The 18,881-nt window shown below is 30.8% G+C and overlaps 1 protein-coding gene across 5 annotated transcripts in view; it reads left to right on the forward strand.

Annotated features, from left to right (window-relative positions):
• The first annotated feature begins 4,601 nt into the window (after positions 1-4,601).
• The window catches only part of LOC111040796 (potassium voltage-gated channel protein Shal), a 67,089-nt gene continuing 52,809 nt past the window's right edge, over positions 4,602-18,881 (forward strand). For 2 of the 5 annotated variants that reach the window (XM_022324813.1, XM_022324814.1), the window contains exon 1: positions 4,602-6,376. In XM_022324813.1, the coding sequence (XP_022180505.1) occupies positions 5,262-6,376 (1,115 nt within the window). In that variant the 5' untranslated portion in view covers positions 4,602-5,261. The remainder of the gene's footprint in view (positions 6,377-18,881) is intronic. The other 3 variants (XM_022324811.1, XM_022324815.1, XM_022324816.1) reach the window with 3 other exon arrangements.

The raw sequence follows: 18,881 nt of genomic DNA on the forward strand, positions 1-18,881 counted from the left end.
TAAATTTTTGACTATTCACAGACAACGTTATACATACATTCATTGCTTTATAATATTGTTTATAACAAAAATAAGCCAAAGGCGGAGTATGACACCCGCCTTGAGTACACTCCTGATTTACACAGTAAATGACTAAATGAAAAAAGAAAAAACACTCAAACACGACATTCGACTTTACTCATTTTCTACACACAAAAAAGGACCAAAATGTCTAGCTGAAATTTGGTATAAATGATAAAACACTAAGACGACCTGCAGCCATATAGTTACACTTCCTAATACCACACACACCCGACGGGAATATAGATATAAAAAGAGGTTTCGGCTATCGGACGGTATAATGTATACGGTTTTGTATGTAATAAGTATACCTCTATGTAGATTCTGCCAGGGAATTCAGACATTTTTAGAGGCAATCATTTTTATCCAATGCCCGCTGTAACTTAACTTTCAGACTACAAATACTAACCCTTTACGTTCCTAATATATATATATATAATATATATTATAAACGCTATAAATGGGATTTTGTTTACAACCACATCACGACTTACCGCGACACGCTACAACTGCACTGCGCTAGATTTCTACCATATATATTATACAGAATACATTTTTTTATATATACATATCATATTATTATATATAAAGAAAATCTTCCATTTAAAGAAACATTTTCAGAAACTGTGACCTTCGCCGTTATTTACTCGTACGGTCATACATTTGTCTCCGTTCAACGGAGCTGATGTTTTCATACGACGAACAACAAAACCATTTATTTCTATGTCAGATTATACATCAATATACCTATGCGGTGGAATGGACGAAATACTTTTTAAAATGTAAAAAATGTAAATATAAAAACATGCATCAACATTCAGTAAGCAAATACAAAATATAAAAAATGTAGAGAACAAATTGTTTTTCAACATTAGTAAATACATTACTTTTTTTTAGTCTTAAATCAAAAAATGAAATAGGTAGGTACTAACATTTGAACAAAAGTTTACATATCCACAGTTCATTATAAAAAAAATCAAAATATTTTTAGTTATAACAAAATATATGAAATTGTTTAAAATACGTTTACAGTAGATAAGTGTGTTTTGTTGCTTGCTTAAGAATAAATACAAAAGTTATTACTTATTAATAAATAATAATTTACTATTACTAACTGTTAACTGCATATTTCTGGATAGTTGCATAAATGTTGCACGTTCTACAATAATAATAAAAAATAATCATTTTTGTCATATTTTTGTTCATCCATTACGTCTGTATAAATACCTAAAATCGTGGTTATTCTACATTGAAAAAAACCGATAGTATAATGTGACGAAGACAAGGAACTGTCAGTTGAAGATTTATTTGGTTTTAAAAATGCACCAATTATATTTTGTGATGTGGAAAGAAGTTTTTCTAAGTACAAAAGTATGCTTCGAGATAATCGTAGAAATTATCAATTCGAAAACTTAAAATCGATTTTTATTACTTCATTGTGATACTCTTCCCATAATCATAATTTAATTTAACTAATATAATACTTTTAAACACAACTTCATAAAAATAATGTTAATCTGAATTTTAAAATAATAATTTTATGCTTAATACTTTAATGAATTTATAACACTTTTTACTTACGCGCTGTCATTAAAAAACGTTATTTTTAATTTTTTTTATAAGCTTTTTGTAGGTACATATATTTAGATTGTGTTGTATTTTTGTAAAAAAAAAACATTTTGCATATGTTTTGCATATTTATGATATGAATTTGCATATTTGATAGATATTTATTACACATACGAAATTGAAAATAAATATGTAATTGATGCTGTAACAATAAAAAAAAAAAATAATAATAATAGTACCTATTTAAAATAAGCATGTATTGAAAATAAATTTTTAATCATACATTCATACCTACTTACTTTGAAAAATATTGTTCTAAACACTCAATATTAGATGTCTAGATCAAATTGTATTTCCAATTCAATATTCGTCTGTGAGTCATTGCAGGTAGGTTCTCTGGGGATACAACAATATTCAAAATTCCAAATATACTGGTAACATAGTTTGTAAAAATTAAAACGAATTATGGTACATATTTTAATGTTTAAAAAAAAATTGAAATTTTGAACGAATTGTGGTGACACGAAAACCTACTTCGTCATCGCTAATAATAAAATGATGTATATGCTCTTAACACTTGTTCAGTTTTAAGCTGAACACACACGCACACACACACTACACTACATTGGCATCAATATTTTTCCGTAAGTAGAAACACTTAAGTGTTTGACAACCAGGGGACAATTTCAAATGAAAATAACGACGATGTTAAAAGTATATGCATAGGTACGTACAGTAATTATACACGTGATTCATCGCCGTCAAGTGTACGGTATTTCGAGCAGAAGCTCTATCTCGATCCACTCCCGTGAACGTTATCGAAAAGTTACGCAAAAACGTTATCAAACGATTGTAAACGTAATAAAACGTGTTTGAATGTCTCAAAACTGGTCGATTTGTCCTTATTACTGAGCCACGATCTGTCAATCCACCGGACGACGAGGTCTTATGATGCAGATTACGAAAAACAGTCCACCGCATTTTGTTAACGAGAGCCTGCACGTATCAGTACCTATATTATTTACAACCATTTATGCTAGGTACACCAACTACACAGGGACAGTAGACCTACAATGAGTGGGCATGAGAAAAGTTAACACAGTGTACAATAATATTGGGTATGTCACTACTATTACCGTATTTTCTGTCTGAATTTGATTTACTTATTATTTGCTCGTAATTTATTGTAGACAATTATTTTCAGTACCCGCTTACTTCTTATTTTCATATTTTAAATGTAAAATGAATGGGTATTAGGATTTGCTATTTTTTTTTTTTCATAAGAAAATTGGATTTAAAATAAGTTTAAACGTTTCTATTAAAGTCAAATTTTTACCAAAATCGGAGTTGCTGCTTAATAACAATATTATTTTACTAACGTGGTCATGTGCCGTGAACGTGATGCGGCGGCGTCAACGATAGGCGCTCACCGCTAATATATATAACACGTCTGCGTGATGTATGACAAAATCGGGGGGGGGGGGCGATCGCCGGTGGTTGGGGGGTCGTGTGAGGTGGACGGTGGTGCGTGCGGGGAACGGGTTGGGGGGAGATTGAGGGCTACTTACTGCTGTAATAACATAATAGCGCATACATATATATATACATACATAAAGCCGCAGTGCGGATAACGCGTTTTACTGTGTTTACTGTCGTTGGCCGTGTGGGTGGCGTGCGGTTATACTATACAGCCGCTGCAGCAGTATAGGTATTATGGGTTGTGGGTATACATATAATATATTTATTATACGACCAATGCTAATAAATAAAACACACTACCGTACAATAAGCCACCCCGTAAATAGTAATAATAGCGATAACGATGACGACGACCGCGCGCGCCAATTCGACTTTTAACAGTCGTAAATAACGCCGTCCGTCCGCCCGCCCGTCCGTCGGCGCGGTGACTCCTGACGAATTAAATGCGTCCGCGGCCCGCAGCGCCGCACCACGACAACGGGTATACGGCGATAAAATATTATATTGTCGCCACGATGGCACGCGGTGGCGCGGGTCGTACCGCGGAGGAGCTGAGTCTTGTATGGCGTCGCGTTTGTATAGGTAGCGGCCGCGGAGAAGAAGCGACTGCCACCACTTCTTCTGTTATCGGCACATGCTAATACGATGGCGTGCGATACGCGTAGTGTGCGGGGGCGTGTGCGATATACATTTTACGCACACGCACGTAAAATAATATACGTATACACGGCACACGGCGGTCGTACGCGGGACGTGTGCGTGGTGAGCACCGTCGTATAATAATAATACACGCCGCCGCCGCCAGCCGCTGCTACCGTGTGCGTGTGCGTTTTACAACCGTGTATACGCGCGGGCTGGCGGCGTGTAAATAACGGCGGCGCGTTGCCTGGGGAACGCATTTGCTGCCGAACGCTAGTACACGGCCTTGACGGCCCGCCTCGCTCTATATCGCGCATATCGCGTCATATGAGCGTATAATATTGTATAAGGAAATATGTATGCTATAATGCCGCGTTTTCGAGACGTCCGCTGCAGTCAGGCCGCTTGTGCGTGCTGTGCTCGACGGTGAGCTAGCCGGCGAGCGAGCGACCGATCGAGCAGAGCGAGTTAGCGAGCTGCGGTACGACGACTGTCGCGCCCGCGCGCTGGCCGCGGCGGCATATAGCGTGTGTCGGGCGAGTCCGTGCCGGGAAAACGAAACGCCTGAACGGGGAGGCGCGCCACGGATACAACGCAAATCGATTGCGAGCGGGCCGCGAGCGCTTGCGCTTGGGTCATTAGTTTTACGCGCTGCAACTGTATAGCATACACTGTATATACAATATAAACTACATAGCGACGGGGTATGATGACGGCGGCGGCGGCGGCGACGGAGCACGATGACGGTGGCGGCGTTTTGATAAAAATAAAAATAAAAAAAAAAACAAAATAAAACACTCGACCGAGCGAAAACCGCCGCCGCCGCCGCCGCGGTGCTATACTGGCTGCAGTTCGCCGAGTCGCCGCCGCGCACAGTCATCCTTCAGTGTAGCTGCTTGTCACGAGTCGGCCGGGTGTCTGGTGGTCGCTACCGCCGAAATCCGCGATAGCACGCGTTCACGACTACAGTGGTGGCTACTGAGTGTGGGTGAGTGAGTGTGCGCGTGTGTGTGTGTACGATCGTGTGCTTCGCGTACGCGTGGAGGGTTGTGCGTGTGCGCGAGCGGTCACCGGTGTGTAGCAAACGCAAATATAATAATAATAATAGTAGTAGTAGTAAAATTACACCGAGATGGGCGCCACGGCGTGAACGGACGGGATTTTCGAGTACACGAGTAATAAAAAAAATTTAAATAAAAGGGAAATATAATACAAAAATTGAATGATTATAAAAATAAAAATAAAAACCCATGTAGACCGAGGCGGCTTGAATTCGTCGTCGCACGGTTTTGCAGCATAATATTTTGTTTTGCGATCGTTCGGGGGAGGGGGAGAGACGACGACGACGACAGCCGTGCACGCTTTGACGTATCGGTGCCGGCAATCAAAGACGACGACGACAGTACAATAGTGGCGACTGCGGCGGCGTGTACAGCGACGCGTGAGTATGCTATTTATACGAGAACAACTGGACCGGCGGCGCCGCCGGTGATACTGTCATTCCACCGCACAGCATGGCCTCGGTCGCCGCTTGGCTGCCGTTCGCCCGGGCGGCGGCCATCGGTTGGGTGCCGATCGCCACGCACCCATTGCCGCCGCCGCCGGTGCCAAAGGACCGACGGAGAATAGACGATGAGAAGCTACTGATCAACGTCTCGGGGCGCCGGTTTGAGACATGGCGGAACACGGTGGAAAAGTATCCGGACACGTTGCTCGGGTCCAACGAACGGGAGTTCTTCTACGACGAAGACTGCAAGGAGTACTTCTTCGACCGGGACCCGGACATATTCCGGCACATACTCAACTACTACCGTACCGGCAAGCTGCACTACCCGAAGCACGAGTGCCTGACCAGCTACGACGAGGAGCTGGCGTTCTTCGGCATATTGCCAGATGTCATCGGCGACTGCTGCTACGAGGACTACCGGGACCGGAAGCGAGAGAACGCTGAGCGGCTGATGGACGACAAGCTGTCGGAGAACGGCGACCAGAACCTGCCACAGCTCACCAACATCAGGCAGAAGATGTGGCGGGCGTTCGGCAATCCACACACGTCCACCGCGGCGCTCGTCTTCTACTACGTCACCGGCTTCTTCATCGCCGTGTCCGTCATGGCCAACGTGGTGGAGACTGTGCCATGCGGCCACCGGCCCGGTCGGGTGGGCACACTGCCATGCGGCGAACGCTACAAGATCGTGTTCTTCTGCCTGGACACGGCCTGCGTGATGATATTCACCACCGAGTATCTGCTGCGGTTGTTCGCCGCCCCGGACCGGTGCAAGTTCATGCGCAGCGTCATGAGCATCATCGACGTGGTGGCCATCCTGCCTTACTACATCGGCCTAGGCATCACAGACAACGACGACGTGTCAGGCGCGTTCGTCACCCTCCGCGTGTTCAGGGTGTTCCGGATATTCAAGTTCTCCCGGCACTCGCAAGGGCTCCGCATACTCGGCTATACGCTCAAGTCGTGCGCTTCCGAACTCGGGTTCTTGGTGTTCTCCTTGGCCATGGCTATCATCATATTCGCCACCGTCATGTTTTACGCTGAAAAGAACGTGGACGGCACGAACTTCACGTCCATTCCGGCCGCCTTTTGGTACACCATCGTCACCATGACCACGTTGGGGTAAGAGCGTTTAATCAGTTCAGTCAGCGGTCTGCATAATATACATTACCGTGTGTGGAATCAACTCCAAACCAACCCTGAATACATTTTAATTGTATTGTGTGCCGTACTGTGCGATTAATTACGTTTTACAGTAAAACAGTTAAATTCTAAGAGAACGCGTTATATGATGTTGTGCTATACTTCGCTAATAATAAAATTCAAATACTGTCCCGTCTGAAATGATAAACGGACGCATAATATGAACGTAACTATATGTAGTCTAAATGCACGTTCGAAGTGCCTGATGTATATAGACGGTTTAACGGTTTTACCATGGTGGTTTTGATTTGATTCTTAAAACCGGCTCTTTAAAGCCGTATTTTGACAATATTTTTAAGCCGAAAATTCAACCAATTTTTTGTCTCAAAACGTACTCTACTTTAAACTGCAGTTTCCTTGCTATTTGTTCGTTTCAACTCCCTAACAAGTAAAAACGTTTTACATGGCGAGCAGCAGGTGAGTCTATAAGCTATCCCACATCATTTAAATCCCTTTACTGCGTATTAGTGAGACCTGTTCTCGAGTACGGTTCGTTATTTAGATTTTCATACGAATGCCGGCTCTCACCAGTTGAAGAGGGTTGTACACATGTGTCTACGATTTGCAGTCACGTCCTGAAAGTTTTCTGCCTTACGATGATTTCCTGTTCTTTTGCAGCTCGTTTTGATTCTATACGTTCATTCAATTTTTTGTTTGTACTAAATGAATTATTTTCCAGAATCATAGGAACCTCGAATTCTTTTCACTAACTTGGTACGAACGTAATAAATCCATTCATTTCACATCAAATTAGCATGAGTAGAATATTATGTTTCTAGTCATTGTTAAAAGGCGCAATTAATAAAATTATTAATTTTTAACAATGAATAAAAATATAGTATACAAATTTTATACCTATATTTAGGCCCAAATTTTTTTTTCATCAAAGTCAATAAAAAAATACTAAAACGTAATATAATACCATGTAACATGTTATTGAAGTATTTGACAATAATAATGAACAAGTAACAACATTTCACAAATAAAAACAACATTTTTTTTATTAATTTAATCTAACTTAACCTAACTGAGTTATATTTAAACTTTAAAGTTCAAAATTAAACGAAGTTTTAAATTTAAATCATAAAAACGGTTTTTTTATATAGCATAAGTGTCTTACGTAAATCATGGGCATACATTACTATGTCTGAAAACTGAAAATGTGTAACATATATATTAGCATATAGTTTGTATGTTTTAGTGTAGTATGTGTGTGTGTATTGATTTTATTACTCGATAAATCTGTTAATGTATTTTATAACAATCATAGACGCTACTTTGGAATCGAGCCATTGGCTGAACGATATTCCAATAGCCAACTGTGTTATTAGTATTTCATGTCTATAATATATACAGATATAAAACTCAAATTCTTTATTTTATTAGGTATTTTCGTTTTTAATACTATTTCATAAAAGCATAATTTAAATTTAGAAAATTCAAGTAAATATAATGAATAGTCGTTTTATTACACTACCTATACATAGTTACTTGTGGTATCTCAATGTTTTAAATATTCAAACAATTAAGCAACTATTGTAATACATTATATACATGTTATTAAGACATTAAAAGCATAATATATGTTATAAATATTTAGCATTGCAATAAATTGCACATCCCAAGCATCCCATTCCACAATACCTATTCACCCTATTACACCGATTAGTGTTTACAGCGGATGGTTTAATATTACACGGTATTTGCTTTGTAATTTTGAAAATGGCAGAATGTTTAATATAAATTGTTGCAAAAGTAGAGAAAAATATCCAGCGTAATTATTATGAATACATTTACTGACCATTAACCACGGTAATTATTAACATTTAAAATTTAAAATAAAATAATGTTTTGATTATTTCAATTTTTAAGTTCTATTAAATTTTTTAATTTTAAGGAAAAAATACGATTCGAGGGTTAGTATTATTTCTAAATGAACTCAACTCTCAATCATTTTTATAATTCAATATTCAATAAATAATAACAAATAGGTAGTAGCAAACATCGATAATGGATCCAACTGATAGTGATATTAAAAGGCATAGAAAAAATGTGTTTGTTAAAATTATATTTGTTTTTATTTATTTTTTTTGTCTGTATTTAAAGTTGTATTTCCTACACCGATTGTATTTTATATAAAAGTGAGGTAGTGAAATTTGCATTATAACCTCACCACTTAAAATTAGTAAGTCCTTACGGGACAAAGTGTTTCATACTTATACATCATGAGGTAGTTTGGTTGTTAGATTAGAAAATTTCTTAGTAAAATATGTTGTGGCCTTTTATATGTTAACCACAGGACTTCAGAATAATATGGGAAAATTGATTTTTGATATTTTGCTACGGTAAAATATGTGAAATTTGTGTTAACATTAGACTGTATCATCAAGAAACGTATAAAGAAAACGCATTATCAAAAATATATTATCAAAGAATTTTTTTTTAAATGATACTCCAAATCGAATTATAAGTATTTCAACATATGTTTTTCAAATCATCAATAATGATCTTTATTGCACAATATTGAAGAAAATCTTCGTAAATATTCCCTGATATTATGATACACTTATTATATATGTTTCATAATATAAATTCCCTATATTGAACTCACTTCCCAGTTGAATCTTTATAGTACTACATAAAGTATCTACTTAAAAATAAGTAGATTTGTTTTCATTCTTATTTAAACTAATAATTTTAAAAAGGTTTAAAAAATATGTAAGGAAGATGTTGGTAATCCCTTTATAATCCAACTTAAACTAATTATATTTGGTAGGTATTACATGGCTAATATTTGAAATTTTTAAAACTATGGAGATCAATGTTACTAAAATGATAGGTACTCATATATCTTTTAGCTAAGCAATCAATGAAATTAGTAAAATATAATATTATTAATAATTTTTTATATTTTAATAAAATAAATTGTACTTAACACCGAATATTAAATTAATAACAAAATAATATTAAGACAAAATGTATAGTTCTTATTGTATTATAATTCACAACTTATAGTTGAATAGTATTTTGCTATAAAAGCAAGCACCCGTGACCCATCACCAATCTGTTTTTATTGAAATAAAAAGGTTCGTAAAAACTAATTGAAAAAATAATTAAATTATAAATACGTATTTAAAAAAAATTAATTACCTATCAACTTAAAAATTGATATTATGAAACAAACAATTGCAATGTCATGCATGGGGGTTACTATTTTTAAATTAAAATTGACGAATTTAACCAGGTAAACTTAGTAAATAGTTACCACTTGAAATCAGGCTAAAGTTGCAGGTACCTAATGAAAGTTTTGCGGACTTTTGCCTATTACGATTAAAGCGATTTTCTGTTCACAAGTTACTATTTTCAACAATGTCCATAACAAAGTTATTTGACAGTTTTGTCAGAAACTTACTGTACAACAAATCACCCTTAATATCGACCTAAATAATTTACTTATGTATCGTGTTACAAGTAACGGTACTTTTTTTATTTTAAAAGACATTTCTAGAACCTATTTATTAAATAAGATTATAGTACCTATGTATTCGTTTTCGAAGAGTGTGGTTTCTTATTTCGTCGAAAAAAAATATAATTTTTTTGAATATGGTACATCGCACTTGGTAATTGGCATCATTACAACGTCTGAAACTTCAAATGGCTGTCTGCTGTATGTATTACTTACATTAATTACAAATGTATTTAAAACAGACAATCGTGTATTTGTGTCTGATATTAATACCAATACTTGTTATTTGAATAGACAAACATTTTTTTAGTTAAGATAGGTATGGGCTCATACTTATATTAGTTTGAACTTTAGATAAATTATGTATTTCTTTTATACCTTTATATTACTTATAATAGCATCATATAATCATGTAATTAAATAGGTACTTAAAATGTGAGTTTTTAACGAATTTTGTTCAAATTAAAATACTAATTAACATTTATAACTGCACTACAAATTTAATTTAAAAATATAACTTTTGCTTATAGTTTAAGTCTGTTGATGTCAAAAATAAAATAAAATCAATTAAAATAAAGTTTTTGAACACAAATTATACTATAATACCGTAATCGAATTAAATTAAACGTATTCAAGAGATAATTTTTCATAACCTTTATTTACTCTTGATAAATACAGACATTTCTTAAAACTGTAAATTATATTTGTTACGAATATTGGAATATATATTAAAACTATTGCCTGGACTAATGCAGAATAAATTAAATTTAGAACGAGAATAGTTTTTGTTAAAAATAATAATATCATATTTTTATTTTAAAAGTAACTTGTTAAAATAAATCGTGATCAATGCTTACAGCTCTTATAATATTTTTTTTTATTAATTATTTTATTTAAAAAAAAAAAATATGTAAACGGTGTACCTTACTATTTACTCATTGAAATTGTTGAGTTCATTAAATTAATAAAATATGATTTTCAATTATTAAACAATAAAAATTCCATCTAAATTGTTATGAAATACTTTTCTATTTAATGGAAATATTTCCCATTCAAATTGAAATTGTAGTATATATTATTAAAAATAATTTTAAAAATGTTTCAAATCCTCTACTAAAGTCCATCTGATGACAGAGGATTAATATATTATCCTTCTGCTTGTGTAATGACAATTATATAGATACAATGAAAAGATACTAAATCCGAATTACATGTATAATTATTGTGGGTTCCTAGTATCGGATTAAACTTTAGTGATTAATTCTACCTAAATGTAGCTTAAAATTATAAAATAAAATACGTACATCAACACGACCGTTGTTAATGTTCAACTACTATACCGCATACAATATTATACACACCTAGGTTAAATATTTTAATCTAATTATCTGAACTCCATTATACGGTAATGTAGTTATTCATATAATATAATTTGAGATAACTGTACAAGTAATAGTATTAAAATGTATAAATCAAATTAAATATTATATATTTATATTAATATTCAAACTAGTTTATTTATTCAACTAAAATAAAGCAATAATTGAGTTTGTGGGAGACGGTAGTTTATCTTCAAGCATGTATGTAATAATAAGAGATAGTTAATGCACTATAAAAACAATCGTCAAAATAGAAATCAACAATTTTTTTAAACTAAATCCAACCTTAATTTATAACTTATATCTTACAGTTATAATATTTAAAAAATACTGTGTATTATAGCCATTTATAGGTACACATAAATGGTAAAAATTAGCACCTCGCCCTAATGAAATGTTTTCGATTTTATTTGTATTCAATAAAGTTTTTTTTTAATTAGAGCTAAATTTAAAACAAATTATCAATCGATCATTTACTAGAGTTTACAATAAAAAAAACCATAAAAAAATATGAAATAATAATCGAAATATACTCCTATAAAGTTATAACCCAGTTACATGCAATTTAAAACCTTAATGGTTGAATATATAAAACATAGTACACGATACACTGTATCCCTTTATTTCAAATAATATTAATTTTGAATATAATTCTTTTATTCCTATTATAGTATAACGTTAAATATGACAACATTTATATTTTTACAATCTGTATGCAATAATTAAATCTGATGTTAGAATTTATTTATCTTATTCTTAAACTGTGAAGATTTAATGAAGTATTTATATCAAGTGATAATATTTAATACCGAAATAGGTAATAAATAAAAAAATTATAAGTACCTATTACTATTCCTAAATCCAACTACAACAATATGTAAAACAAAATTCATTTATATTTCAAATGTGTATAAGAATAAAACGATTTAGGAAGGTAACTTTATTAACTTACAAACAACGAATAATTAAAACTGAATGTAACCGAATGTTACTAAAACTTGACTCAGAAAACTGAATTTGTTTCAAATAAATATTCTGGATATTGTTATTTGAGATAATAAAAATTAAAAATTTTTTAAGATTAAAGAATCATAAGACTAACTAAATATTCAGCTTTAAAAATAATTTTCAAAAATCTCACTCATACACTTATTTTGTTGTTTTATAACTTTTGAATTAAAATTATATTATGATTCTAAATGAAATATGGTATTATCCTTAAACATTGTTTTCTCATATAAGTTACAAATACATTACACCATATGGAAAATTAGTTTTAAAATGTATGTAAAATTATATAATAATAGCTAGTATTCTTGTCTAGATTATTTTTCTAACCCAATTTTTAAAATTCCGATTTTCCAAATTATTGATGAATTGCCAGATGGCTAATTTTTTTTTATTAGAAATAAGGCTTCAACATCACTGGTCATTAGCCTAGCGTAAATTAAAAGTGAAATAATTTTTTTTTTTTTTTTGGTTATACTTCATGTCTATAACCTAACCTTAATTTTAAGTACATGTTTCATTTACCTTATATCAGTCATATGTACAAAGTTAATTATACAATGTGAATACATTTCTAATTTTACTAAGACAATTCAAAAATATATACCAATAGACTATATGTACCTATATCGTGTATATATATATAAAACTATATAAGTAAATACATAACAAAAATAATTCTCTGCAAATTGACTAAAATGTTTAATAATACAAAAAAAATTAAATTAAATTTTTCCTTCAAATAACAAAAGAAAATACATAATTGTAATTTATGACCTTCCAATTCAGTAATGATTTTTAAGAATAAGATTAACAATATTGAGATGGAAAATGTTGTTGCTGAAGTTAAAACAGTGAGAAACCCTGCATAAAATATGAACATAATACATATCAAAACAGTTTTCGATATTTTTTTTTTCGTATTCAATTACCAAACTAATCCAAATGAGATTTAAAGTAGGCATAAAATAATATAAATATTTACATTTAAAATGCCTGAGTACAATATATATCATACAAGTATACAACCTACATTTATAAATTTTAATTCGATTTATATTTTAGATATCCAAAAAGTCATAACCTGAAATTATTTATAACCTATAGGTAGGTAGTAATAATTGAATTTCAGTAAAAGGTATTTTTAAAATACCGACACTTAATAAGCGACATTATAGTCACTTTAAAATTAAAACCCACCGATTTTGTGCAACTCCTGAAACAGAAACTTACGCTGTATAAATGTATTGTAATCTATATAATAATTTATATATGGTCAAATCGAAATTAGTTAGGTTAAGAATATAAAATTATAAAATTATTAATAAAATATAAAATTTCTATTATTCAATATTTCAATTATCCTCACAATATATAATATGCATTGTCATAGGACTATAATAATTAATAAACGTATTAACTTTCAACAATCTAAAATCTTGTACAGGTTATCTTCAGAGTGAGTATTTTGAAAAAATCTCTGCAGATCAAATATCAAATCTTTAAAATTATAATTCATATTTAAAACAAAATAAATATTTTGGTAGGTTAGGTTGGTAAGTACCTTTAAAACTACTTTCCCATAAGTTAAAAATGTCACTTTTTGTGATTTTTACAAATACTATCAGAAACTTGCAACTTTGACGTTTAAAAACTTTAAGTTATATCTAATTTCCAAGTAATAAAAAGTCAATCTGATACTTCAAGAACATTTTTACTACTTAAAAATGTATTCTGACGCGCGTACCAACACATATACGAACACTTTATTATAAAAGTTCTATTGATTGTTCAGATCCAATTTCATTATAATAACTACTCAAATTTCGAACCATGAGATTTAGTGTTTAAAAGTTCATGGACCTACTTTTATAGAAAACAATTTTTTTTACATAATTTCAGTAATTTTCAGTATTATTCAATAGAAGCCAATTCAATTTTATAATGATATTTGATATTGTGTGTTTGTTTTGTGTGTATACATAATATGTATCTATAGAAGATAAAATTGCTTTGATGTTCAACTTTTTACGCTTTTGGGGGTAAATTTTAGGTTAGTTAGTGATAAGGATAATGATAAGAATTTTGCTACCTTAGCTTAACTTTAAAACAAACAAATGTTGCTTCAAAAATTAAAAAAAATTATTAGTAAATGGTTTAAAAAATAATAATTTGGCTCACTCGCTCACTGCATATTTTTAAATTAACACTAAAATCTTAAGTATTCATACATAATGTAATTTATATGTAATAAATATTTAATTGTATTTATTTCTTATATATTAAATAGAAAAATATAAGTAATATTTTTGATATTTCATACATTTTTTTGTTTAACCATATTCACATAATATAAAAAACAATGTTATCTGGCGGTCTGTAATAGTAATAATTAATAAAAAAATTATGCTTTAATCAAATTTGTTAGAAAAAAAGTTATTTATGGGGCCAAACACCGCAACAGACATCATGTATACATTAGAGAATAGTTTAAAAGATTTGTTTAGTTTTTATATAGTTTTATTTTTGTACTTTTATATCTTAAGTTTTTAAGACTTAACGTTTATTATATGTACGAGCCACGAGGTTGCTGGTGTCTAATTCTAACTATTTTTAATTTTTTTTTTAGCACAGTTTTGTTTTATATCTACTTAAGATCTGAAAAAAATGAAATGTTATTTGAAAATCTATGTTGGCCACTGGGTAGGTATGTTTAAATTCGAAAACAACAATAAATCATGAATTAAGTACTTACTTACTAATTTTCATGATTTCGTTTAACATTAGACGAATTCTTACGTACATTGTTTGAAATTTGTCGCCATTATTTTTAATTTTTTATTAATGTATTCAAAACTAATAGAAGATTTGAAAATTAAAGTGCTCATTACCTACCAACTCGTGATTAATTTAGAATCGTGTGCTTTCATGATTCTAAATGTAATACATGAAAATATATTAGGTTTAGACTTCTTTTAAAATTGATTACCAAACTAAATACTGTAACTGCAAAATCAATACCTTAGGTACTCTGAGTTCAGACTGCTCGAAACTAAATACGGAATATAGTATCTTCTTTTTAATTAATAAAATATTTATATATTATATTTTAATATATTTGATTCAAACAGAATTTTTTTTTAAATTTTATTTTACTGTGTGCACATTAATCGTATTCAGTCATACGAAATCGGAAATAGTGTTATAAAAAATAATTTCAATTATTTACTTCATAATACACTTGATTAGTTATAGCATTATTATAATTTATAATTATTATTAACTCTTCAATTAAATAATCTTACATTTATTTTTCTTTAGTAGTATATTATAATTTATTTTGCGTATGTTTTCAAAACTATCTATAACTTTTAGTGTGCTGAGATTCTGATTTCACAAAAAACATTGTCCAATTTATTTTGTATTTTATTTTATCATTATCTCAATGGCTTTTATTAATGGAAATTCTTTCTTTTTCTAATTTTAAAACCGTGTCCGAGAAATATCCGGGAAATCGGCTCCAGTTAAAGTCTAGAAAAAAATAGTTTGTGACATTTTTATTGAAACTCCTTCATTGGGATCAACTTCTTGCACAACTCTTCCTTTTTTAAAAATATTTGCAATAGAAAGACGTCACCTCAAACCTTCAGTTTAGCAATGAACTTGTCTATTTCAAGAAATTGTCCTCTTGAATCATCTATAGGGCGCATAATAGTATAATACCACATACCAAACATGTTTTATAGACCATTTTTTGAATAGAGTAATTACCTCAAATAATTTTACCATATTATATGAAGCTGCGTCAGTAAAAAATATTTGTACACGCCATCATAACGAATATCGTCAGGCCAAAGAAGGAACATATTGGTCATTGATTGATTAAATAATTTTGTAATTGTTGAATTATTCGCATTATCAATAATTTCAATATAGTGTATTTAACACATATACACCTTTCCTGGATGGTTAGTTTCAAGTGTTTCAATCACGACATTAGTCTCATATAATCCCACATCAATATCCATGATTTCAATTGTTGAAGGCCAAATTTTATTTATTATATTTATTTATATTTTCTCTTATTAATTTCATGTAACGAAATATTGGCAGAATGTAGACGTTTTGGTAGTATTTTTTTTCGATTAACCACCTGTTTATATTTGTCAGTTTCAATATATATGATTACACCGTTCAGCACTATTACTTTAGTTTCACATAACTTACAGAAAAGCTCCTATTCGTAACATGAAAAAACGTTCTCATCACCGAATCCTTAAATGTATTTTCTTATACCTTATATTTTGTATTTTGTAATAATAGACTTAATTTTTATAATTATAGCTATATTTACATTTACAAAATAATAAACAATATTAGCAACAATAAACAATTATATTTAATGTGTTTTTTGTTTTACCAAAAACAGTGCTATAAATGTGAAATATTACCAACATTTGCAATGATGATAAAAATATGCTGAAAATTTGCACCAACAATTATTAAATATTAATTTGTGCTTGCATAAGTGAAACAAAACTGAACAATAAAAAAAAATAATGCTTCAACATCCATGCCTTATTTATAACATTTCCACCATCTACCAAAGTTCAGATGAAAACCAAGAATTCAATACCTATATTAACATTAATTTGAAATGTATTTGAATTTGCACTAACTATACGAATACATGAACAGTTATAAAGAGCTTTCGATTAATATATATCTACAATACCACATCTACGTCATATTTGTTGAATAATTTAAATATTATTTAAACAACATTTAAATTGAATGTATGGTTATGTAATAGTTTGACACTCCTTTGATGAAATTGTACCGTTGTTAATTATAGCAGTATTGTTTTACGTCATCTTCAATATACACAGTGTTTCTTGTTGAATACCTAAGGTCCCTGTGATCTTTAAGTAACGTAACTGTTAATAATAACATAAGTGTATCGTTAAATTTAAACTTAATTAATTTATGCACCTGAGTCTCACTCTCTCACGAAGTCACTTGACTCATATGGGACATGGGTTATTTTATTGCCACGCGCGTATGAACTTTAATCCAATATAAATGGTAGTGAAAATCAATCTTTTTAATTTATGTTAATCTTAAAACTACTGTTTAAAAAAATATTATAATATTAATACAAGCAAATTATATATTTACAATTTTTACTAAAACTTTAAATTAAACTACATAATATAATTTTGAGACATTCAAAATTATTATTATACAATTTAAATCTTACAAAATAATATTATAATATTTCATTAAGGTTATTTAAATGACTATAGTATCCAGTACATATTAATAATTTTAATTGAGTCTTACTAAATATATTAGAAAATATAAGTCAATACTCGTTAACTAGTAGTGCCTAGTAACCACAATAATCGTAGTACATGTATTTTATGTAAGTTTAAATAAAAACTCAATTATGATAAGTGAATTAATACAGACATTTTATAAAAGCTAAAAATTACTTATTTTTTTATATATAAAATACATGTTGTTCTTAAAAAAGAAGAAGTTTAAAATAGTTTTGGCACTATTATTACATTAAATTGTGGAATCTATTCATATTATGAGTAATACCCACCGAGACCATTTTAGATCCTGTAGGGTGAAGCGGAAAGACTATTGGTTTTACGATATAGTTTTTTTTCTGGAAATGCTATTGAGGGTTTTAATGTGCTTAAATGTTTACGTTTTGTGTAACCAATTGATTGGAAATTTAAATAGTATAATATTGCATTAAAGCCTCAAGATTATAAGCTTACCATAATCGTCTAAAATGTGAAAAATCGTCTATAAATGTACATTTCATAAAACAATATTTTTTTCATTATAATTTAGAGTGTGGCAAACTCAAAATTACAGTAGAACTATAAAATTTAGATCAAAAAAAGGAGGAAGTAGGTAACCGCTCTGCAGTAGTACCTAAGTGTAAATTGTACTTAGTCATTGAGTAAGTCACTATTGTGTTAAATGTATGTGTAATTGAATTCGATGATAAATCGTTGTATACGAATAACTATATTACCTACTTAGTATATTTTATGTGACATTGATATTTATTTTTGCTATTGGCATTATACGGTAATTGAATTCGTGGTTGCCGAAAGCATTGCATTTTTTTTATTATTAATATTTAATTATTATAATTATAAATATGTATATCATCTATTATTGTTTTGAGTCAAAACAGACTTATGATATAACTGTGTTAACAGATTTTTAGTATTTTTGTATAAATAGGCGAGGTTATAATTAATATAAATGTTTTAAAATACAATTATGTATAAAAAATATAATTATATAGCACGTAAAAGTTTGAAACACTCTACGAAAGAAATTCTTAATTACAACAAAATAATTAAAATAGGTATTCTTCGTTTAATTATATGGTATCTTATTTCGTCCAAATTTGAACTTGAGATGTTTATAAAAAAAATTCGTAACTATGTATCTTTAATATTTTGAAATAGCTACAATGATAACTTATGAGAAGCCTTGTGTTAAATTGTATAACTTTTTTACCTAAGAAAAACTGTTACCA

The sequence above is a fragment of the Myzus persicae genome, unplaced genomic scaffold, assembly GCF_001856785.1.
Source record: "Myzus persicae strain clone G006 unplaced genomic scaffold, MPER_G0061.0, whole genome shotgun sequence".
Taxonomy (NCBI): Eukaryota; Metazoa; Arthropoda; class Insecta; order Hemiptera; family Aphididae; genus Myzus; species Myzus persicae.